General features: G+C 40.1%; 1 protein-coding gene across 2 annotated transcripts in view; it reads right to left on the bottom strand.

Annotated features, from left to right (window-relative positions):
- Positions 1-13581: 13581 nt before the first annotated feature.
- Positions 13582-25833, bottom strand: part of TNRC6B (trinucleotide repeat containing 6B) — a 46006-nt gene continuing 33754 nt past the window's right edge. For both annotated transcript variants that reach the window (XM_010292334.1, XM_010292335.1), the window contains 8 exons: positions 25766-25833; positions 25387-25563; positions 20504-20650; positions 20158-20253; positions 17469-17693; positions 16907-16977; positions 14886-15025; positions 13582-14137 (listed from right to left, as the gene is read on the bottom strand). The exon at positions 25766-25833 is cut by the window's right edge and continues 91 nt beyond it. In XM_010292334.1, the coding sequence (XP_010290636.1) occupies positions 13750-14137; positions 14886-15025; positions 16907-16977; positions 17469-17693; positions 20158-20253; positions 20504-20650; positions 25387-25563; positions 25766-25833 (1312 nt within the window). In that variant the 3' untranslated portion in view covers positions 13582-13749. The remainder of the gene's footprint in view (positions 14138-14885; positions 15026-16906; positions 16978-17468; positions 17694-20157; positions 20254-20503; positions 20651-25386; positions 25564-25765) is intronic.

The raw sequence follows: 25833 nt of genomic DNA, 5'->3' as shown, positions 1-25833 counted from the left end.
CACTGTCGCGAGGAGTCCCCGCCCCCGGCGCGGAATACGGCGCCGCAAGGACAGCGCGGGCGGAGGCCACGCGGGGGGTGACGGGACGGAAGATGGCGGCGAGGATACTGTGGTGGAACACCCGCGTGGAAGAAAAAAAGTGCATAAACACGAGTAGTAAATGCTTAGCAGCCAAACACATTTATTAGTCTGTTTCTTTTTTTTTTTTTTCCAGGAACCCAAAAATATTTTGTAGTTATAATGTAAGCAACTGAGTTGCACATAATACAATCATATCTTTCAAAAAATAAAAATAAAATAAAAACAAAAAAGCTGTTTAAAAGCCCAAAAAAACCTTCAGAAAACTTATATAAGTATTACACCATCTCTCAGTTTCAATGAAATGACGACGACTTAATTCCTTGTTACTCTTAACTTGTCACACTCCAATAAAACATCACCCTTTTTTCTTTTTTTTCTTTTTTCTTTTTTTCTTTTTTCTAAATCCAGCATGAGAAATACAGTACCTGCTATGGCAAAAATACACATAAAATGCAACATTTCAGCTTATTTGTACATTAGTAGAGTTTAAACATTTTATTGTTGTTTTTTTTTTTCTTTTTAAGTGAACCAGTGATTTTAAGTACCACTATACTAAAAGTAAAATAAAAATATAGAAAAGGAGGAGAAGGGGGGACAGCCAGCCATACAAGAGCACCTTCTAAAGTGCCGAGTTTCTGTGTCCATGGAAAACCCTTAGGAAGTTCAAACATCTGCAAGCATATGGGATGGAAATTAAGATGAAACCTGGATATGCAAGACATTGTGTCATCTCCTCTACATTCTCCCTGCTTGTCCTGTAATTTCCTTTACTGCACACTAGAGAAGGAGGGGAGAAACCAGAGCTATGGTAAGAGTTTAGGAAAGGAAGCCATTTCAAGTATAAGAAAAAATAAACACTTACAGGTAACTTGCAAATAGCATCAACATACACACAGCCACTATTTTTATTATTACAATGTCTGCTTGTGGGGGACAGTGTTTCAGGCAAGAGGACTTTAGCTGTACCTTCCTGTTACCTATTTATGTGCAAAGTAGAAAAGCTGCCTTTTCTAATCCAGCCATTTTGGACATCACCGATTTTCTGTTCTGCAACCTCCTCCCTCCATTTTGTAAGGTGAAAGGAAGGTGGCATTATTTTACCAAGAGATTAGACGAAATGCATCTATTTCTCCATTCTTTTTCCAGACTCACTCTTCTCCCATTACTTGCTTGCAATGACGAGAAACTTGCCAAACATCTGATGCCCACCATTAGCCAGTTTCCTGAACAGGTAGAAGGCATTTACCTTTGTAAACATAATCCCTTATGTTTGTGGAACTCAAAGCAGCATTTCGTATCTCCATCCAAGCGGTGGAGATTAAAATAGATCAGAATGCTCCCCGCCCCCCCCCCATCACTGCTTTTCCTCCCCCCAGCCCCCAGAAAAATTACATTTGGTTACTTGTTACAAGGTGGGGTTTTTTAATTCTTCTGGGAAAATACTTAGCATTTAATTCAAAGTAAACATTACAGAATTACCATCAGCAGAGTCATACTGCTGTTTGTTCTGCTTTCTAGATGAGAAAGAAAAAGCATCATGCATCAGATATTCTGCATGTTTTAGGGTGAGGCAGAAATCCAAGAGATATATGTGTGTAAATTCTACATGCATTTCAGCTTCTTCCTCTGCAGAATCACTGTATACGCTTCACCTTGAGTACTGGCAGAGATGGAGAGGGTGGCATAGGGCCATGGTGGAGAGATGTTTCCAAGGCCACAGGGAGCAATGCAGGACAGAGAGGACCAGGGAGTGTCAGATAGGAAGGTTTCAGGTACAGAAACCATATTCTTGATATTTCCAAGGCCAAATTCCAAAAGGCATGGGCTCATATGCACATCCCTGAGACGCACATCCAAGAAAGAAGAAACAGTGACCATGTGGAGATGGGAAAAAGTAGCAGAGGTTCCCTGACAGTTGTGGGATTTACCCAATGAAGACCTCTTTCCCCACCACGCTCCCAGAGACATTCTGGGAGAGCTGTAAGGCATATACACAAGCAGCATCTACTATCATTCCCTCTGTTCCTACATTTTATTGACAGGTGATGGCTTCTGTATATCGTGGACAAAAAGAGACATTGCATTTGAAGTGTCACCAGTAACATACTGAAATTAATTCAGGGAAGGAAACAGCTACTCTGCCCTTCATCCCTGGAGCAGCAGCATAAAGTGGCAAGGTTCTTCATATTACAGTCCCCTCTCTGGAACTACACACCACCACTTCCCCTTCCTGATGGCAGAAAAGATGTGTCCACTTGAAGGATGACATTACCAAAACCCCTATTTAAAGGCAGGGCAAAGTACACAAACTGATTCTGATCTGGTCAAAGAAGCAGCAAGCTCAAAGTACTTGAATCAAGTTTGAAGCTTATCTATAAGTATGTGTGACCTGTAGCAACACTGGCATATAAGAGAAGCAGAAGGAAACTGGCATAAAGATGAGGTGGTGTATGAGTAACTGAATCTCCATCAACTTCAGTTGTTTAGGATCCGAGTGTCTGATGGCTTTAATCATACTAAAAAACAAGTTTATCTCCCTCCACACAAGCAAATAATATAAAAAGAATGAGCTATCTTGCTGTAAAAGCCTTGTAATACTTCTATTATGCTTTTTATCTTTAAAGCACTTTACAAACATTTACTAGGTTGATCCTCACAAACCCCCTGGAGAGGTAGGTAAGTACTATCATCACCCCCCCACTTTACAGATGAAAAAAACAAAGGCAAAGTAGTTAAATGACTTGCCCAAGGCAAGGGAAGAGTAAGGGCGAATGTTAAAATTCAGGAGTTCCAGGCTTATGGTTCTGTGCTCAAAACCACTAGTTCAAGCATCTTTTTAGAAAGGAGATAACAGGTAGAAATAAAAGCCCGCTAAGTTTAGAAGAAAAGGTAAGACTTAAAAGGTTACATCAGAAGGGGAAATGTACCACGAGGTATGTTGTGAGTGAGTTTAAACTTCAGATTTTTCTTTTTTTTTTTTTTCCTTTTTTTTTAAAGGCAATCTGACAGAGTGGAACCCTGATAAGATCACATCTGCAAGGCAGGCACAGATGTGAGAGTGATCATCAAGTCTATTACTTATTACAGTACTGTGAACATCAACAAAAACAAAACTGCTGCATGAAACACTGAATACAGGCAGGATAGTATCTCAGTTTATGATATTACATCTAAGATAATGCCAAGGACAATGCAGGTTCCATGGTACACCACGGACAAAGCAAAAAGTCAAGTCAAAGGGTCCCTATTAAGATGATGAAGAGGACAGGGAGATCTACATATTTCTGAGGAGATTGTTCCCGTAAGCTCTGCAAACTTCAAGGAACACATAATTCACAATGACTGCATGTTGGAGATGTGAGGAAGTGAATCCTTTTTCATGACCATTATGACACTGCTTTACAGTAAATAAGGATAATTTCTTTTAAATAGAGGGTCTTGTCTACAAATCAGTCTACATTCCCTAAAATTTCACACACTGCCAACACTAGGGCTAAGTCACCAGCAGTAACACCAGACAACAAAGCACTGGTAGCTGCAAAACAGAGTCCTCATAGTTGTGCTTTGACCAGCACTATAAAGTATGCATAACCTCCACCATCTTGTCCGTAGCTGTGCTGTCACTGTATGAGCTGTGCCAGAAACAGCAGCAAAGAAAATTTTAGGGAGAAGAAAGCGTAGACATGAAGGACCAGCTGTGTTCCAATTCTCCTGGAAGAGCGCAATAACTGCTGTAATGGAGAACGTAGTAAATCCACAAAAAGACAGTGCCTGTGGCACTGTGTTTCCTGAGCTTGACAAAGGCCAGAACACAGGAGGCGGCAGATAAGTTGCCCAGGTAGAGCTGGTGTCCCATTCACCCTGTTGGCCCTGGGTTAACACTGCACAGCTGGAATTCACAACCCTGCCCACAGTTCAGAGCTGATTTTGTTTTGCAGTCAACATTGGTTTTCCAAATCTCTGCCCAGTTACGTAATGGCCAACTTTTGAAAAAGGGAAGTTCTTATCAACTCCTTTTTATTTCAAAGTCATCATCTCCCCGCTTCCCCAAACTATAATGGATATACCATGGACACAGAAACTCCTGAACAGTTTAGCAAAGCTATCTTTGTCCCCTACACCCCCTTTGCAGAATGCATAGTTTACAATTCACTTACAAAATAAAGAAGCAATGCTGACCACATATGGGACCTTTTTTTTTTTTTGAAAAAAGAACAAACAACCTCTTCTTAAGTTCAGTATCAAAATTCACATTTGCATAATAATACATTTCAAGGCCATTAGAGAGGAATGAGAGCGAAGCAAAGAAAACTGCAGAGTCTCTCCTCTCTTTGTCTTCCTGAATAGAGCTGAGAGATCCCACTGGAATTTCTTTTCAGGGTGGGAATTATGAATACAGCAACAGCTCTTGATCTTGTACACCTCATGTTTTGGGTGGGACGAAGAGGTGAATTATTAAGAAAAAAAAAAACAAATGGAAGGAGACACTGCAGATTCCCATGTTTAGCTACAAACAGCTTCAAAGAAACAAAAAATTACTTCAGATTTTTTTTTCTTTTAAACACTTCTACCTCACCATTTCAAAAACTTTTTTTTTTCTTCTTGTGTAATACCCTGTTCATTTAAATGGCAACGTTAAGTGTGCTGGAAGTTGAAGGGTTGAAAAAAATAAATTTTCCTGTTTCTCTTATCAGGACACGGACAGAGAGGGTAAAAGTGTGCCTGCACCCACTATTTAACAGAAGCTACAAAACATCATCTTCTCTACATGTATAAATTTGTCTCAAACATCACTGTGTTTCAATTCTCCAGTGCTTACAAAAAATAAAGCCACACGCACTCACACTCATGCACACTAACATAAAGAGAAGCCACATAATACATATATAAACTCAACCTGCAACAGCAGACTAGCCTATAACTATCAACAGCTTCTGTGCATCACATGACATCCCTTCACACCCCCCCACCCCGATCTCTACCACATATGAATACGTATTGTGCAGTGTAGAGACCAGCCCAAAGATGCTGCTTGTCAAAAGGGACCGGTGGACTGCAGTCTCCATGTCTGACCTCTTGAAAGAATAAATTGACCAGTCTCCCCTCCAGCCCAAGCGGTCTCCTCAATTAGACAGTCACTATACTCACAAAGGCACATTCATAAATACCACATTTAACTTACTGCTTGTAAAAACATAGGAGGAAAATGTTAAGCGCTTATACCCCAACCCATCCCTACTGACCCAGCAAGAAGTATCACAATAACGTATCACTTGGTGAGACCTTACTCTACCTTTAGAAGGTACATATTAAAGAAGTCTTCCAACACCTCTTTTTAAAAATTTTTTTTGCATAAATGAATGCTTTTTTTGTTTTTGGCTTACATATTTTGGAATACAGCACACTCACTATAAAGCTCTGTTGTAAGGCTACCCCCTAAAGTAAGGCTGTTCTACCTTGGCTTGCATTTTCACTTCATTTTGCTTCTTCTCCACACATCCCCCAAACAAAACAAAAAAACCCCACACAGCCCCTTATATAGAAAGGCTAAGCCATATCTGGCAGGGAGAGGGAGGGAAAAGCAAGCACATAATATCATAACCATGTCACTAAAATAGCTACTCTAACAAGCTGTGCAACCTGCTCTTACTGCTCAACAGTAAATGATGAAGAAAATGTTCACATAGGGTTCTGTTTCGTCTGAAACAGGAGAAGCTTCCACTTTGTCCCAATTAAAAAAACCAAACAGATTAAAAAACACAGGAAGTTAGTTCTGTGAATGCAACAACAGACACCAATACCCAAGAGGAGGCATTTAGTCTTCAAGGAACATTCCTTGCTAGCACTGCCTCCTTGTATTGCGCATCCATGCAAACTTCTCCAGTCTCGTTCTCTTCCCCTCTGCCCACCACAGTCAAGAATGTTTGCTGCAAAAATACTTAATGCTGGCTGGCACAATGCATTCTTCCCCCCCCCCTTTTTTTTTCCTTTTCCCCTGGAGTGCTCCGTATTAATTTACAGAAAGGCTGTCAAGAGTCACGTCAAAAAACTCCCTTTCTCAGTAGAAAGTTAACAGGAGCCCTAACACTGCTGAATGTCACCAGTCTCAACTGTCACACATACAGAGCGAAAATGATTCCTTGCAGAGGGCACTTGATTTTCTAGAAGCTTGCTTGTATAGCACAGAATTCTGGGAGACTTTTAAGAGAAAAAATTTCCTGCATAGCTCAATGAAAAGCAACACGCACACAAACCGTGGATGCAAACGGACATTGTCTGCTGCGTGCCACAGATGAAGCTGCATCTATCTTGGCCTGACAATAGTTTTAAAAATAGGCTCCAAACCATCAGGAGCTGTGGTGCTTTTTGTAGCACAGATGAAACTTTAAATCACTTTTCATATAAGGATTAGAAGCTATAGTTACTACATCACAAAGTTTAAAGTCTCACACAACACCACAAAATAGAGAGCTATATTTTAAACAGGACTCTTACTCAGTCTTAACAGCAATGTAGACAGACACTTGAATTCTACTGTAGACAAAGCACTGCTTGGTGAGTCACTATGAAACAGACCTGTTTCCTATTATCTACTGCAGGGGAACTTTGGTAAAATTCAGCAACACTGGTATATACAGTGATGGGACACTTACGCAAAACATTGTGAGGGACATGAACTAGCAAGGCTGCTAAAAATCTCCAGTTAGGCTCCTGTCATTTAGCCCAACCAACATTTAGCTCCAACGTAATTTTTGCTTTGTGTTTTAGGTTTGGATGTGAATTCAGGACAACAGGGAAAACCAGCTCTGTCTACATCAGGAAGTTCTACCTATTTCTCCCCTTCTGCTACAGGTGGGAGCCTAGTACTGGAGGTGAAGGAAAGGAAGAGTTTGGGTTTTAGACATCTGTATTCTGATCACTGTAGGAATGACTGATAGAATCTAACTAACAGTATCAGTTCCTAACATTGCAAGAGAACTAAAATAGTACTTTGTGCAAAATCAATTTAGACAAACCAACAGATTCTGCATATGTTGTTTCAGACTCAGGACCAAAGTTGCACTTCCACAGCATTTGTTTGTTTTTTAGAATTAATTTCAACTTCGTTTTCTTGGCATTACTTTCCTGCCCACAAATACATGCATACATATTTACAATTAAGAAAGCTGCTTCTGCTAGGGGAACCTTTAGAGACAAAACCCCACCTTTTCCTCAATCAGGACTCATACCCTGAGATGTTAACCATACACCACAAAACCAGCATTTCAATTCACTTGAGAAACCTGCATACTAAGGTCACATCATTTACAGTGAATGTGATATATGCAACACAGATATTTGCCGCATTGGAAATAAAACAGGTCCTCATCTGCTACCTTGGCCTGGATCCAGCTACGGTTTACTTACACAAAGAGCACTTACCAAAGCGGTACTCATTCCTGTAAGGTCAGTGGGACTAACTCACATGAGGATCACTCCTGACTTCCCAGACCAGACTTGGCCAAATTTGGTATCTCAGATATACAAACAATATTCCGCTTAAAGCAACAGGAAAACAATATGCAGAAACAAAATTAGAAGCCTAAGAGGTAAGGGTAATAAAGAATGAAGCAAAAAACCCAACCAAACAAAAACAAACCCCTATGGTACTGTTTGGATGCACGACTAAGACACAGTGGAAGATGTGGCAGCATTTTAGGAAGAACAGAATAGAATAAAAGGTCTAAAGAGTAAGTGTTTAGGTATTTCATGCCCCCCTCCCCCCAAGGCCAACTTAATAACTTAATATAAAGGTTCAATTGTTATTTAGTCTTTGAGGTGGTTATCCCAGGCAGTTTGTAGAAAACATCCTGTTTATATTGCAGAAGAAAAACACACTTGGCTTAATATTTTTGCTCCTTACACAAGCCACTTGACATGAAGGAAAATAAAAAAATTCATAAGAAAAACCTGACAGCCTGTGATTGGAAAAAAACCCCCCAAACCAACAAAAAAATCCACTCCCAAGACTGCTGGGCAAATTTCCAGGTAAAAGCATAAAAACAGTAGGAAAAGATGTCAAATCTTCCAAAGCACATGGTACTAAAACTGCTTTCCAAAGTAAATGTCAGAAGTCTCAACACAGGTTTCTGAGCTGTACCCCACCTTTTTTTTTTTTTTTTTTTTTTTTTGCTTGCTAGACTTTGTTGTCACTGCTAAAATAAAATACTCAAATGGAGCACAGAATTATCAAACCCATTAAAAAACTCTCAGCTTGATAAATCTGCAGGGTGGGGTAGGCAAAGTGGCTGGTAACAAATGGATACTTGCTTAGAAGACTACTAAAATGTTTGGGTGTTTTTTTGTTTTTGCTTTTGTTTTTTTTTTTTTTTTTTAAAGGAATTAAGCACTGAAGGATTCAAAACCAGGAAAAAAACAGGAACACGGAAACCACCTGTAAAGTATGTATATGTTTAAACTGTATAACTCGGAGTACCAAAACCAAGGATAAAGAGCTCTCTTTGTCACTTAAGTAAAAAGTGTTTTTCAGTGAAAGATGTTATGTTTGATTTCTATCATCTTGAAAGAGACACCTACAGTCTCAAGCTGTGCTTTCCCCAGCCTCTTTTCCCTACCTTCTTTGTCAGTATGTTTAAACAAGATGCTGCCACTGATTACCTCCCTGGAACAGTTTAGTAAAAGCCCAGAAAACCCTGACATCAGTTCCTTGCTGACTTTTCGCTGTTATGAGCTCAACTGGTAGTATTTACAACATTAAGCGATGGTTGTCGCTAGAAGATGAGTCTGGTTAGCACAATGCTCAGGAATCACTTGCAAGGGTTAGGAGTGCCATGACTAAGCCACACTAGCAACACATCATCATTAGCTACATATAATTTGGAGAAGGACAGAATTGTCAACTGTAGTTAGAAAACAGTAAGATTAATGCTGCTTTAACAATTCAGGAAAACTATCACCGAGGAGACGGTCACTAACATATGCAGGCCTGCATGTTTAGAGAAAGGAGGAGCAGACTGTTATACTACAGTAAATTTGGACACACCAGACTACTGAAGCTCCAGACTGCCAATGCTTCAGCAGTCAGTCACAATCCACTTCCAAGTGACTGTCAAGTTCCTGGGCTCTTTTTGACTAAATCCTACAACTTCCTCTCTTTTAGGACACTGCTGATTTTGATAAAACACAGCCTCTGTCAAAGCACTCAAAAATTCTCTCTGTAAAATAATAATAATAATAATAATAAAAAAAATAATCCCAAACTCCCTAAATAAACTTTCCTTCTACTGGCCCATGACAGGATTTTTTTTTTTTTAAAAGCGCATTATTGTTATTGTTGATGCGTTATTTTCAACACACACATATATGCTCAGATGTACATGCAGTGCAACATGAAAACACTGGGCAACTGATATGAAAAGGACAGGAATTTGGCATCTGATTTTTTTTTTTTTTAAATAATAAAGTTATCTCATCTACTGTTGTACAGCTACATCCGTGAAGTGGCTATACTGCCTCACTTTGCCTCATCTTCCCTCCCTTCCCCTACTGTAGGGCATGTGGATGCATGTAAAAAGGCACTAGCGTGGTTTTTGTGGTTTGAGCCTAGCCATTTCAGGCAGAGTAAGCCCCTGGCCCTTATGAGCTGGGAGACAGAAGTTGGCCATCCCAACACCAAACTCTGTAGTTCAAGACTGTAAGCCCTGACAGCCAGCAGCAATAGGGTGAACAGAAGAGTTTAACAGGTATTTCCCTCATATAAAATAAACCAGAAAGATTGGGAGGTGGAGTGGGTGAAGAAAAGCAAGCAGCAAATCTCCAAGTGGGGAATAAACTGACCAAATAGCTGAAAACAGGAAAGCTGATTTCTAATGTACATTTTACTGGAGTTTGTCCATATTCTCTCCTTTTTCTGTACTGAAAAAGGCAGGATAATAAAACTACTTCATTATTGGTATTCTGTCAGCACTGGTTTTCTTTAGCACTACTTACAAGTGGTTCAAAGAAGCACCATCATGTATTTCCTGCTAGTCTTCCTAACTGAGGACTCTCTCAGTTAAACTTTACTGCATTTTAATTAGGTTATAGTTTCACTTCGCTTTTAAAAAGGTGCTTGGAAGAATATTTTCATTTTGTTTCAACTGAGAGGGAACAAAGTGATAGATTTCCATTCACACACTTCTCTTCTCCATGCAACTGCACACATGTTTGCATGAGTAACAAAGCACTATAAATGATAACCCTTCTTCTCCCACAACTTGTTTAAGATTACAATGAATTTCTGTTGCTGATATTGAGAAGTTTTCTTAATGTATTTTAATTTATACAGTCTTTAAAATTCTTGATCCCCCCCTGACAGTAACATTTGGAGATTTTTTATTTTTTTCTTTTTATTTATTTTTTTTTTTTAGCATTTTTATTTTAACGTAAAAACTTTCAAACATTTTGAAGATTCAGGAACTTGTAAAAGTTTATCAACAAGAAACAGCCATCTATCTAGGATAAGATAAGGTTAAATAAACCATCTTCAAAAAACTGGCTTCCTACCCTAGAATTCCTGAGAATGCTTGCAAATTTAAAGCAGGAAAATAAAATGTTAAAATAAAAACAAAAACACTGTTAAATGCTCCCAGAGTTAGTCTTCATCTAAAATATATATATGCACTTTTTGGTCTTTTTTTTTTTTTTCTACATTTTAATTTTTTCCCTTTAAGCTTACAATGGAAGAACAATTTAGCTTTTCTTTTTAAATATTTCAAATCCCTCATTATGTCTTGTAAACAAGAGGGGCTCTAGCACCCGGCTTTCACCGTAGTATCGCAATGAACTCAACTAGCCCAAAGTGCAGGAAAAGGGACCTTAGGGCAGGTTGGGAGAGAGAAGTGGGGGTGGAACACAGCAATGAACCAGCATGTATAAGCACATCATGTGACAGAACAGATACTGGCTTACTCAGGCCAAAGGTGCTTCACTAGGAAGTACTGCTGGCGCAGGACTTTTAAGAACCTGCTCTGTGTGTCTGAGCATGGCTGGTCTTCGAGCAGAGACTAGCAGAAACAAAGCTTTATGGATGTGTGCACGCAAGGGGCACTAGCTAGCAGGAGCTGGAAGAGAGCATTTTGTTTCTTTGTGCACAGTGGGATGGATGAAGGGGGAGACATGATAGAAAAGTATATTCAAAAGGGGCCAGAGTATGCTGCACGCTCCAGTTTACTAAACAAATACAAACCTACTCATACTTTTTGTCACAAAACACTTTGCATACAAGTCTACAGGCATGTGTATATGCAGCATTTCCCTCAGTCAGTCTTCCTTGTGACATTGGGTTTACATAGAAAGGGCGAATTAAAAAAAAGCCATGTAACTCCCTAGCCCTTCCCTCCCACCCCCAGCACACAGGCATACACACATGCGCGCGCACCCACCCCCACCCCCCGCACCACACATGCGCGCGCACCCACCCCACCCCCCGTTACTGAATCTTTGACTTCTCCCCATCCAACCCACGCTTAGAGTTAAAGGTATCAGATATTGTCGTATCCTTCAATGAAAATGCTGAAGAAAGAGACTCCAGAAGACCAACACCCCCCACCCCCCGCCAGGTAATAAAGCCCGAGCACTGCTCCCGCTGAGGGCTGGAATGGACAGGTATGTGCTGGTACAGAATGTCGGCACTTTGTTAGACAGTATAACAGCTAGACAACACCACATGGAAGTCCTAGCACTTATGGAAAAAGTACCAGCATCTCTCTTCCCTCTTCTCCTGGCCCCACCCCCCCCCGAAGACTTCCCACTTTGTGTCAAGGGACATTCCTTCAAGTCTGCTACAACTCTTTCCACAACCACAGGTCTTAAAAGTTTTGTTCCCAGCGCACACATGCACGCACACACTGGCTATCACTGTGGATTACAGGTCAGCCCTATCCTGCCCAGAGTATTACTACACTGATGCTAAAAAAAACCCCAAACCTTTCCTTAAATACAGAAATTTAAAAGCAACAGTATGGAAAAGGTAAAAACAAAAACCAAAAAGGTGCAATACTTTTAAAAAAAAGAAGTCTTTGCTAGTTATATACCTCCCTAAGCAAAACCACATACACAGGAAAAAACACAACACAGAGAAACAAAAGGAAACGTTTGAAGTACACACTGGTTTAAGAACATTCGTAAGTAAACGTTTCTGTCAGTGATGGTCTGGTGCTGTAATACACCAAGGCCTGGCACAGGTAACGCTCACCATGAAGGACGCAGAACGGAGTTAGCTGCATGTGCTTTCAGGAGATGAGGCAGGCTGGCCAGCGGTTCGCTGACACGATGTAGTTTTTGTCAGTTTTAATACAAGCAGTAAATCAATTAAAAGGCTAATTTGGTTGGGCTGGACTATCAACCTTTTGATGGATTTTTCAAGAATGAATATGGGTGCCTATTTATAGGTTTAGGGGAGAAAAGAAACACTTTTTTTTTTAAGGTACTGAAGCTTATGGGAGACTGAATAAGAACAGCACAAAAAACGGCAACGTCTTCTTTCTCTCCTTTTCCCCCTCATTGGAAGAAAAAAAAAGGCTTGCATTATATAACAAACATTCTAGGGTTCACTCAGTACAAAAACCCCACATGCAGACATTAAATAAATAAATACACTGCTACTCAACATTGTCTCCCCTCTCACCAAATCCTTTGGATATGGCAGTGTTCTGCTCTACCACAGGGTTAGAACAAGGGCTAGGAAGCAACTACCCACTCAGTATGATCTGCAGACTTGAGATAGCACCCTGCTAAAATGAATTTAAAAAAACCTACTGACAAATTTTGATCCAGCCCAACTGGATTCTGCTTCAGCCACAGGGACTCCACCATGCCTGTCTTGTTTTCAGAATCAAGACATGCAGATGGCCAGCCAGCCCGTAGACCATCAGCAATGCAGCGTTTCAAGATTATATATATAGAGAAAAAAATGCACACACACAAACGTGCACACACACTCACACAGAAACAAGCACACGTGGGCAGTTACATGTGCCAGAACACACTGGTACTTATCAACCAGCCAATCACAAAGTGTTGGTTTTTTTTGTTGATTTTTTTCTCCCCCCCCCGCTTTGTTTTTTTGTGTTTTTTTTTTTTTTAATTTTGTAAATTTTTTTAGGGTTTTTTTTTGTTTTTAAAGTGAGGCTCCGTCAAGTCTTCTCCCCCCTTTTCTTTTGAACCCCTCCCCCAACCCAACATGGTAGACCTAAGGACGGAAACACACCCAGTGCAAACAAAGTTAAAAAGCTATTTTTCAGTATATATGTTTCTTAGCAACAACTTCCGTATAACATGAAAAAGTGAAAAACTAGAAACTAATTTTTTTAATTTTTTGTGTTTAAATTTAAATGGTATGTGTACTTGCTTCACATTGTCTTTCTAAGTTGGCGTTCATGATTCAAGTATTTCAAGAGTGATATGTTCTCTTTTTGGATTCATATTCCAAACGAAAAAACTGAAGTTATATAAGGGAGGCAACTATGTGCTCAGACAGTCTGTCAATGACCCACCTTTTTTTCTCTCTCCGTTTTCTTTTTTCCTTTTATAAATGTATTTATTGCAAGTTGAAAAAAACGAAAAGGTCAAGTTAGTGCTGCTGCTGTTCCAAAAAAGGTCACGAGGTCAGAGTTGAAAGTTCTAAGTTCAGATTGAATCCGACCCTCCTCCCAGAAGGTCTCCAGGTAGTAAGGGAGCAGGGCTGCCCATTCTGTGTGGATCCTCTACGCTTGGGACCCCCCACAGGCTTGAAGAATATGGGGGTCCCCACAACGAAGCGCCAGGGAGATCACCCCCACTGCTGCCACCGCCGCCACCACTGCTCCACTGCCCAAGCCCTGTTGACCCACCAAAGAGATTCAAAGCAGGTCCAACTGGATCTGTCTGGTTCTGTCCTGTCTCCAGGGATTGCCAGCCTGCTGTGGGTGCACTTGGGGTTGCTGCAGGTGTAGGGGGCTGAGCTTGTGCCAGAAAGCGACTAACCTCTTCATCTGTGGCAAACTCAGCCAGGATGGTAGTGTTTCCCAACACACACCTAGAAGACAAGATACATGGAAGAAAAAAGCCTAATAATTACTCCCTCCCCCCAACATTCAGTTGTTACACCTGCAACAAAACCTTTTTAAATTTCAACTAAGGTCCTTAACATTAACACCAAGAGCAATAAAAGTGCCGATACAGTGTAGCTAAAGCTAAAATGGTAAATGCACATAATGACACCTTTCAAACAAAACAGAGGAACAGGTTAAAAGCCTGTGAAATTTAGGTTAAGATTAGTATAGTTCAAAAGTATTTGCTGACTTTAAGGGCTTACTCCACGCCCCAAGATTTTTGTCTCAAAACCGCTCATGTTTTCAAAACATACCAGAGCCACAGTCAGTTCCAAAAAGCTTAAGAACAGGAAACCTACAATCTGCAGCTTTTCAAAGTGTATCTCGAAACTAGAGCAGATTCCCACACATTGGGATTGCACATATAAGAATGCTTTTCATCTGAAACAATTCACAAGCTTTTATAAAATGGCCAAAGTTGTACAGTAAGGTACATTCAGGTCACAATTCCAGCCTATTTGCACCTTCCTAGTTCTCTATGTGCCAGTTTGTGCCAGCAATTAAAGTAACACAAAAAAAAGGCATCTTTGTTTCTCACCTTCCTCTGCCGATGAATGAAAGATTCCCTTCCAACCATGATACTTGAAACGAGTTTCCAAAGCATAGCACTGGACAGATGTTTTGTGTTCATTACTAACATAGTAACAAAGAACGGACACAGGGATTGCTTACATGTGCAGTGCAGTCTGGGCCTTGGCCGCCTCCTGTTTGGTGTTATATCGGATAAGGGCGGTGCCCTGGGTCAGGTTCAGATGGAATGTCAGCAGTGGGCCATGCTGCATGCAGATCGTCCTCAAGGTTGACCCATCAATCTGAGGAAGAACAGCCAGGATAAAACAGATGTTTGTAACTATGTCTCCAAATGAACTTCAATCCTAACTTCATCTCAGTAATCAAAAGATAACCTTCTCTCAGAGAGGAAAACAGGTTAAAGCAGTGGCAAGTAAGCAAAGGTGACAGGATTTAATTTTCCAACAGAATCACTATGCTTTGCCTTCTCATGATTATGACAACTTTGCTTTATGGAATAATCTGACTTAGCCTTCCCCCTCACTTGTATCTTAAGTACAGTTTTCCCCATCTCATTGAATTTCTTAAATTGTTGCTATCCTTATGTTTGCAGGTTTTCCAGTAATTATATACAACTTGTACTTCCCACCATCTTCATCCATTAGGATTTGTACCAATGAACCAGCATTTATTAGTCTCCAGCACTCTGATTTCAGCAGAATTTAGATCAACCAATATTGAGTTGATCTAAATTCAAAAGTTCTTTGGAAAACTGGAAATATCACCTCTACAATGAGAGTTTTAACATTTTTTTTGGGTGCTTCTTTTGTCTTTGTGGTTTATGAAACAGTAAGTCACAGAAACAGACAGTGATCCTTCTGCCAACCCAGCAATGTTCATTCCTCCTGAACTAATGTTTTCACAGCAGCTGTAGGTTGCCTGCATTCCTTCTGCAGCAGTAACAGCTTGCTACTTACCTCCAGTAACTGCTGTTCTCCAAGGTGTTCTGTACAAACAGATTCCATTCCTGGTATGCCACAGGAACATGCACACACAAATGGGATCCATATGTGCAGATACTTAGGGAAGTGCTACTTTCTTTCTTCTCCCCTTCCCCCCTATTATACGATACAACCTCAGGGAAAAGGAATTTGTGTATGGGTACAAATATGGACAAAGTTAAAATAGGGAAACTTGAAGTGAAGATACTGTCCCTGAATCCACCTTAAGCTTTATGCTTCCTTCTGTCTAGTGTACTGACCCACAATGCATTTGTTATGGAAGAGACAATTATCATCTGCTTCTGTCTCTTTTCTATTAACTTAAATGCCTCCAAAATATATTCTTCTTCCATTAAATGATTCCTAAAGCAGTATATTAAACTACCTTGCACAAGGGAGACTTAGAACTGCGCCTCTTCATCACACCACTGCTGTTTCCTTCACATCAAGGAAAACAGTCTTTTCTATGAATGGAACACAGTTTGCCATTCTGGGTGATCTGAAGGAGACCTTAATTTTTCCTTTCGTGTTGATGTTTTCTTAGACTGTAGTAGAAGCATGACAAATTACACTGATGAACAGAGGACTCTGTCTAGACCTCAGGGTGCTGCTGATAATCATATAGGCTGTTCCTAAGCCTTTAACACAGACTAATTGGGATTGCTGAAACCAAGACCTCCACAGAATTAATTCTGAATGGAAGCACGCCCTGAGAATACTTGCAGGAATAACCTAACTAGACTGTTTTTGGCAGGAGTGCTGGAAACATTCTGTGGTTTCACTATGGAAACACCAAAGTGAAAACTGGCCGTTAACACCAGCTTTCTTATTGACAACATCCCAAAGAACAATCTCTCTAACAGCTATAAACCATTCCACATCATGGTCATGCAACTTACCCTCACTTCTAAGAAAAATCTTGCTGTTCCAATAGGTTTTTTTTGAAACTCTAGGTAATAGAAGATTATGATAGCCATGTAGCAAAACCCAAACACCTTAAAGTTCACTGAAGAGATTACAATAGAAAAACGAATCCGACTGCAGCCCAGTTTAGTAGAAACACATCTTGCATATGCTCACAAATCTGATTTTGTTAGATTTTACTCAAAGAGAAAAAACTGAATAATACACATCTGTATCTCAGTAAAGCAAACAAGTTCCCATAGACAACAACAGAAATACCTGTGGAGTGAGATTATGAAGAACCAGCCAGTAGCTAGGACGAACTGACCCACCATCACTCCAAGTAGATGCTGCAAATTAGAAGACAGAGCAATCAAGACAGATTTGATACAAAGAAAACCGTTTTTCTTTAGTCAGGTCTTTCAGTCTCAGACAAATTCAGCATTATCAGACCTGTTACCACATGAAAGCCTAATGTTCAGTCCTAGAAACAAAAAACACATCTTTCCTCACATTTCAGATCAAGATTCACTTTTTACTGGGCTTTATCTTTGACGAGTTTCCCACCCATAGAAAGCATCTAGTCTTGAAAGGCCCCGTGCAGTAGGTATTCCCTCCTGGCAGGTCCCAGCCTTCTTCACTTATCCCCTGCAGCAGGACCTGGGATTCCACCCTCCCACCTCCCCCCCAATTACTGACAGTAAATTTCCATTTCAAGAAGGAACTTTTTTTTTTTTCCTTTTACCAGACAACTGCAACTTTCTTTCCTCCAAACCATTAGAGCTGTAAAACGTACACTCCTCAGGTCTGATCAATGCTGCTATCAGTTGATTCTTCTCACCAGAGGCAAGCCTTGAGTCCTGTGCCCCCCAGCCCCTGACCGATCGGGATGCTGTGCTGTTCCATGGAGATGATGGTTTGGGGTTGGTCAGGCCAGGAGGTGGGCGGGGCAGCCCTGTAGTGTTCCTTGAGGAAATATGGTTTTTCCACATCTTGTTGGAGAGATGAGTGGGATTGTGTCCTATGGGATCTGGGGACCACGTTGATTTGTAATCACTGAATTTTGCTAGAAGATTAAATAAATTGGACATATTAGAGAAACTTACAACATTCAACTAGGCATCATCAACTGTACTATCACTGTAAACCCTTTGACTACATTTATACCAGAGACAAGCACAAAGCACAGAACCATACAACAGTTAATTTACCATACCAAAAAAGCCATGCTACATGTAAGTTAACCTTTGCCTACTTTATCTATGCTTAAAAAAAACAAAACCTAGATCATTTATGATAATGTAACCAGTCGCAATATGTTCAATTGTTAATAAGATGAATAGCAACTTTTATGTCTATACTACATTTCATCTGAGAATTTCTTACAACTTTGGGCACTACTGACTTTTAATGAAATCGAACCTTCTCCAGGCCATAAGCTTGCAGAGAACTGAAATTAGTACTTACCACTCTTGGTCTACTAAGCTAAAGCTACCTGCTAAACATGTCCTCCTATAAGATCAAAGCTTCCTCATGAATCATAAATTTCATACAGAATTGACACAATGATAACACATAAAGAAGGTCACTCAGCTGTGTGACAGCCGGACTTTTAAACAATCTTGGTAGTGCATATTAATTTTTTTACTAGAAAGCATTACCAAATGCCTAAGTTAAGACCAGTAGTGGATATCCCTAACACATTTCAAGAACCCTTTATATGAAGTCCAATAAAAGAAATTAACACACTCCCAAAAACATCACTGTTAGTCATAAATATTTGGGAGCTCTTCCTAAACCAGTTTTCCTTAAGAAGGCAGATCGCAAATTCTCCCACACCTTCTTACACCACAGGACATTTATAAAAGCAAAAACAAACAAAAGTCCAAATTACTTGAGTAATTTCTTTTTTCCTTGTTCTGTAATGAGAACCTGTGAACATAGACAGAGCAATCTGGCGGAAAAGGCACTTGTGTAATGAATTATCTTAATCAGAACTTGTGTGTGTGTGTGTACAATTACATGTATTAAGCTCTATTCACTAAACAAAAGTTACTAAATTACTTATTTGAAACAACAGGTAAAAATCCAGGTTTACAATATGCCAGGGTGTCACAAAATAATACATTTGGGAATCAAGACCATAAAGCTTTCGGTAAGTAAAAGAGTGCTTCATTTTACAGTTGGATCAGTGTATATCCACAACAGTGTGTCAATAGCAAGCAGGTTGCAAGCACTAACTAATGAAAGTATATGAAAGTGCTTAAAAAACTGCTTTCACTAGACTGTTCGTTTTACACATATGTGAATTCTAAATCCCTAAATCAGATGACCCGCTTTCTCACTGTGAAACGCTGGCGTGTAGTTTAACAAGATGTGCAGCAGACTGTGTGTGTGCCAGGAAGTGGTCTAGTTTCCTCAATTCAACTATAACTTCAATCATCTTTTTATCTCTTGAGTCTTTCTTATGTGCTAGGCAAAAATTAAGCAGAGGTAAGAAGCTGATACATGCCATTCCTTTCCCGAGGCTACGAAAGAGAAATCTTTTATGTCATTGGAATGCTGCATACACAGATATTGCTTCAAACCGATGTCACCCCACAAACTGGCAGCAGGAACACTGTTTTTCTTGAGGGTTAAATAGGATTTTTCAACACATTTTGTGAAGATGCTAAGATAACATATGAACGCAGCTTTTATTCAGTGAGATGCAAAACCCATAAAGTTTGGGCCAGATGCAGCTCTCTGCTATGTTCGTCACTTCTACTATTTACACACAATTCTTTAGTTTTAAGTAGTTGTCAAGACAATGATTTCGCAAGAGAAAACTCTGGCTTTTGTAAGAAGTTCAAAATCCAGATGGTTTGTCTGGAGCAAGTACTTCCAGCATCCTACTCAGAAGTGTGCGCAGAGACCATTTTTCACAGGAAAACTTTGGAGACCTTCTTACCAAGGATCTGAGGCAGATATCTAAATTACTATTTATAGGCCAACCATTAAAAGCCAGAGGACTAAAAGCCCTTTCTTTCTCTTCAGGTTTCAGGGAATGTCGAGTGCTATAAAAGGTGAGGCAAAAAAACATTCCCTTCACAGGACTCTAATATTCTAAGGTTAAAATTAGTAAAGTCAGTCACTTTATTACTCTAATTCCTTAACTCATACATACAGGAGCAGGTAAGTTTAAAAAATTATGACAGTCCCCCAACTCCTTACACGTCAACACATTGTGCATGTGGGTTGTTTTTTTCTTCCTTTTGCATCTGCTGCGCACTGCTACCCTATTCTTTAACTTGCATAACTAAGAATTTTGTATCAGGCGTGGGAAAGTGCAGGGGACCTTATTCCAGTTTTTAAAGCAACTACAACAGAGTATTTTATCATCAAGAGGCAAACTATCTGATCAGCCACTCAAATCTTGTTGCTAAGCTTCCTCAGAAATTACTGAAAGACTAAATACTCTAAGTGGAATGAGAATGAGGAACTATTAAGTGGAAAACACTTTGTCCAGGTAAGGTTTGGAGCCTGCATACCTGAAGTGCTATGAACGTTGGTGAAGGAATTGTCAGAGGCACTGTAGGGCCAGGCACCAGGTGAAGGCAGCGAGGTGTTGAGGGAAGAATTAGACCCTATCAAAGGGAAAAGGAGAGAGAAAGAGTAAGCCAATTTCACAGAGTTTCTGTTATTCTGTTAAACCTCAAGAGAGCCACAATTTGTACCCATGACAAGTTTTCACGCCATACACAGCCATGGTGCAAAGCCACACAGGCCTCCTTCTTAATCAAATGCAACGGACTGTTACCCTGTTATGACAGGAACATCAAAATATTCTCGAATATCAGAATGACTTAATCTTATACCAGTAGTTCATTGTTTTACCTGTGGTGGTGTCCCGCAGAAGTTGGTGGTCAGTATCTACAATGGGAGATGTGGCTGTCCCCCCCAGCACACTTCCAGGGGTCACATAGGGGTCAGATTCAGGGTCAATGTTTTGTATACCTTTCCATGGCACTCCTGGTTGGAACTCTGGGACAGGAGGGAAAAAGGAATTAGATGCAAACAGGGCAATGCCATTTACTGGAAGTAACTGTTGAAGATACTTAGGAGGGTAAGTAATTGTCTTCTACATTATTCCTCAGGAAAATCACTTTTCTTAATTAAAATCTGTTTCACATTCCTTTTTCACATACTCCACTGCACTATCTCTAGTGTCTGAATACAAGTCTACAGTACAAAAAAAACAGTGCAAGTGCATATGGTATTCTTTTGACTATTCCTGTTTTCACTACCTTCAGATGAGGCTTCAATAGTTTCACCCTTAATACAAGAAAGGTAAAATTAGATTATATGAGATTAGATTCTGCACACATATTTTGTGTGTTCCTTTCTCAAGGAAAGGCTACCTACGTTAAGAGTTTGTAAACACAACATTTGACACTTTACAGTGTAGGTACACACATGCACTTTATACGTTACTTACCAACACTGAGATAGTGCTAAGGTGAGATGCCTTGTAGTAAAAGCAATTTATCTACTCTCAGGCTTTCTTCATGCTTCACAATGAGACAGAATATACCTATCATATTTTAGTTTCCTTTCAACTATAGCTCCAGGCATGCCAGATTTTTAAGACAAGTGGATGAGTTACGTAAGGTACGAACATACAAAAACTCCAGTTACTGTAAGAAAGATCAGCAACTTGCTTCCTTCTCTGAGTAGATGTTCAATGAACAAAGAGCTGTAGTCAATTTTGGAAGCAGTGACAAGAAAGTAGCACTGCCAAACACAAAAACATGTAAAGAAGCTTCAGATATTATGCGACAATTTGGGTAAGTGTGAAAGAAGTGTCAAGGTGGCGGATTCATCCCTTGTATCTAAAAATCCAGAATATGGAATGATACCTTTATTCCTAGCATGAAGTTTTGAAATAATTACTGACAGAAAATTTGAGAGTAATTAAAAATCCATGATTAAAAGTGGGATCCAGGATGTGCTCTCTGGAATGAAACTATGTATGATGAATCTGGCATGGAAGGATTCATTTCAGCCACTTTTGTAATGAAAAAGCATAGTCAAGACTATGACTTTCACACACAAATACAGAGGAAAATGTGATACTACTGGTTCAAACAACTGGCACAGCCAAGGGCAGTATTAGATTGTGATAATGCACTGGCAGGAGAAGCTCAGAGAAGACATAAGAAATGCCCCACAGAGTCAGAACTGTGGTCCATATAGCCCAGTATTCCACTAACAGTTGTAGAAGAGATACCATTTAGGGATAGAACACAAACCTGGCCACTCTCTGTAGGCTACTGCCCTCACACTCTCCCAGCACCCACAGTCCTACCTAGAAATACCCTCTATCTGCTAGCATCTGCTCATGAAATTGGTTTTCCATCACTTTATCCAATCACTGTTTCAACTGGCTAGTATCATCTGTCTCCAGAAGTTCACCACTCCTGACGGGGGGGCGGGGGGGAAGGCAAAAATAAAGCTCTCATCTATTTAAAATTTATATCCTCTTAAGTCCAGGATTTGCACCATGCTTCTAGTGTTGCAGGATTCGCAGAATTAGAATTCTGCATTTATCTCATCCCCTGCCTTCATGATTTTGTAAATCTCAGTCACATCTCCCAGTCTTTAGTAACTCAACAAAATAATCCCGGACACCAGGTACCGGCATTTCTAAAGGTATGAGTAAACAGCAATGCATCAAGGAAGGAATCTGCTCAGCTACTGCCAAAATACTGCAATCCCCTGACAAACAAGACTGCCTTGTGCTTAAGGAACAAGCAATGCAGCTCTTGGGTCTAGTCGCAGGACCTCCTCTGTTCCGAGATACAGAATCCATGAACCCAGGTTAGGACCTAGAAATTAGAACTTGTTTGCAAAAAAAAAAAAAAAAAAAAAAGGGGGGGGGGGGGGAGTCCAAGTCTTGCCTTTGTAAAGATTTCTGAGAATTGGTGAGACTGAAAATTAAGTGCATAGTAAGCTCTCCTCAAAAAGTTAAGGAACATTCAAACAAGGCTCCAAAGATAAGGCATATTGTGCATAAACACATTCACTCATCAATGTACTCCTGGTCTGGAGAAGAGTTTATCTTGAACTTCAGCATATTGACAAATTTCCAAACTATCCTTTGGGACTGACAGTTACTCTCATGCACATTCACCAACTCTCCCTACAGACAAGCTCTTTTATTTCTGGATGAAGAAATCATGAAGTGCTTTTCTCTACTGGTATTTGAAAGGTCCTCACAAAAAGTTCAAACCTAAGTTTATTAGGAAAACCATGGCAGACAATCAGGCCAGTTTGCCTGGAGTATACGACTGAACTGTTCCTGAATGGGGAAAATTACAGTCTAGTATTACCTAGATATGCAAGTCTGTGTGACATAACCAAAAGATACAGTTCTCACCAATGAAGCAAAACTTGCTCTCACCTCCAGCTGTGATATCAGTTTGTTTGGGCACCACTTCATTTATCTTTGTGCTGAACAATACTGCTCTCTTGAATGGCAGAATTTCTGCAGCAGATGGCATTTAGGAGGAAAACGTGAAAGGTGTAGTCAGGGTGAATGCTGAGTGACCACTGTTCATTCAAAGGAAAAACATACCCATTTCAAGAGGTTCTCTCTTCTAAAATAATTTTCCTTAACTTATTTTCCAACATTAGGAAGAAAAATTGTATCTCCATGCCAGGAACTGACAGTGGGCCTCATCTACAAGCTTGCAGAGAAGAAGGACCTATGGTGTAAAACCATTTTGGGTCTTTATTCTTCACCAGGGTTGTTGACAAGGTGGATCATGATTTCAGTTAAGTTTTCCTTCTCGAGGAAGCCAGTAAGCTGGAAAAGCTGAGACAGCTTAAGTGGATGATGGTTATGGGACAGTAACACTTGTACCAATAGCCTATGGACCTCAGAAGAAAGGGCTAGCAATAATTGCATAAAAGCCACATGCCAAAACCCATGATCTGTTACATGGCATCTTCAATTGCAGTCATGGGCTACTCATTTACAGAAGAAATTAGGGATAGTACTGATGATCCCAGTGAGAGTTTATGTTCAGGATTTGTGAACTCCAGCTATCCTCTCACAGTGGTGAGGCAGTCAGCAACAGCAAAAATTTTGCTTAACACAGACAGTGGGACTGCAGATATCACTAGGGAAGCTCCATGATATCAATGAGGGGCAAAGAGTAGCTATTCAGCTTCTTACTTCTGTAAACAGTCTTCTGGTACCAAGAATCTTGTCAGAGTCAGTGCCTGCTCCAAAACTTGGAAACATGACAGAGCTGATCCTCACATCCCTCTCCTAACATTCCAGGCAGTACTGTTTCTCAGTATTAGAGGGAATAGGTAGGGGAATGGTGACTAAAGAAACAAGTTCAGCAACAGTGAGTCTACGAGAGAGAGGTCCTAAAAAAAAAAAATTAAGCTTTGGGGGTTTCTGGCATTATGAGCAGTAACTCCAGCTCAGTACTTAACAGCCAAGCTGACAGAAATGTAATGCAAATACACCTCTACAGAGAGCAGTCAGTGGTATGAAATGTAGGTGTCCAGAGCTTCTTGAGATAACCAATTCTTTAACTCTGTCAGCTCATCAGAAAACATTTTCTTGCCAGAGTTAGACACTGAGGGGTTCGCACATAAAAAGCTTTAACTACTTTTTGTAGGTTTCCTGCAGTTTTATGTGTCACAGATTCCTAGTCTTTCTGATGCAAGTTCTATGCTACTGGTTTACCCAAGAGATGTACCTGCATCTTACTTTTTTGTGCTTGAGGGGATACACACCAGAGTAGTAGGTTAGGAAAGTTTTCCTGGAATGTAAGAGTCTTCCAGGCAGAGAAGAATGACAGCACCCACTATCTGCTGAACAGCACTGGTGATTAATCTGTGCAACTTCAAGGACAACACTCTGTGTTTAGTGAATGATTTATATAGATGATTATGCGCATGTTCAAAAACATATGTATTTTGTTCTAAATACTTGAGTTTTCTAGCAGAAAGATAAAATTCTGCCAGTGAAGCTCTAGAAGACTTAAAGAATGTGCTACTGCCTGTAATCCAAAAAGCAAGAAACTTCTACTCAAGCCACAAGATTGCTGAGCAGTACTGAAACATGGCTACACTCTTCTATCATTTACGCAACATGAGCAAAAGGTGAGCCACAAGTGTAGCACACACATTGCATACATATTGTACCAATACCACTGGCAAAAGAAATCTTGTGGTCCACAGTGGATCATATTTGTAAACAATTGCAAGAAGAAAAGTTCATGCTACATTAAGAGGTCAAGACAAGAAAATGCTGTTCCCACCATCACAAAATCCATGCTTTCACATCTTTGCTTTCTGATTCTATGCTATCAATCAAAATTTTTATACCCTGTGTCAGCCTAACACAATGCAAATAAGGAATCAATACAAGAGGAAGGAGCTGGTATTGTATATTCTATGAACAACTGTTCTCATGAAAATTTCTGTAAGTATAAAGTCACCGAACTACAGAAGATAAGAGTTCACCTAACAAAACCCAAGTACTATTCAGGTAATTCAGCAGTTAGTTCATATTTACCCCAGCAATTTTCTACTGGAAGTTAATAACTTATGTTCTAATTTATCATGGAAGAAAATTAAAAAACAAGATAGACCAAGCAAACATTTGCCTTGCAGTGGTTATTTAAAAACTGTGATGAGGAGGGGTCCCAGCACATCTACTCTAAAGCTAGGACATAACCCCTGCCGTTATGTAATACCTGGAGGCCAGCTGGCATTGCTGGATTTGCTTCCGATCTTGTTCGTTGGTGGAGATTTGGCAGGTAACCAACTATCACCAGCAGGGCCTGCATGGCCACCTAGTGGGTCGCCCTGAATTATGTCAAACTGGTTGTAGGGCGATCCTCCGCGAGCCTTTCCAGGGGGCACTATTGCACCTGAAGCATTAAAAAGATACATTTACACTCAGGGAAAGCTTGGGATCTTTGTGAGTATGGAGTACTAAAATCAAAAATATTTAAGATGCATACTGGTGAGGTAAGAATTAACTAACTTGAAGCATAGTTACATCTGAGCTATTTCACCTCTTGCAAGATGGTACTGCAAGGGCATTCCCAAAATAGCCAGTCCCCTTCTCACCGTTTTTGTGCATATTGGCATCTTGTGAAGCCACAGAGGGCAGCCCTTCCATCATAGTCCACTGCTTA

This window comes from Phaethon lepturus, unplaced genomic scaffold (genome assembly GCF_000687285.1).
Source record: "Phaethon lepturus isolate BGI_N335 unplaced genomic scaffold, ASM68728v1 scaffold26498, whole genome shotgun sequence".
NCBI lineage: Eukaryota > Metazoa > Chordata > Aves > Phaethontiformes > Phaethontidae > Phaethon > Phaethon lepturus.
The sequence above is the reverse complement of the archived record's forward strand: the minus strand, read 5'-3'. Positions and strand labels throughout refer to the sequence as shown.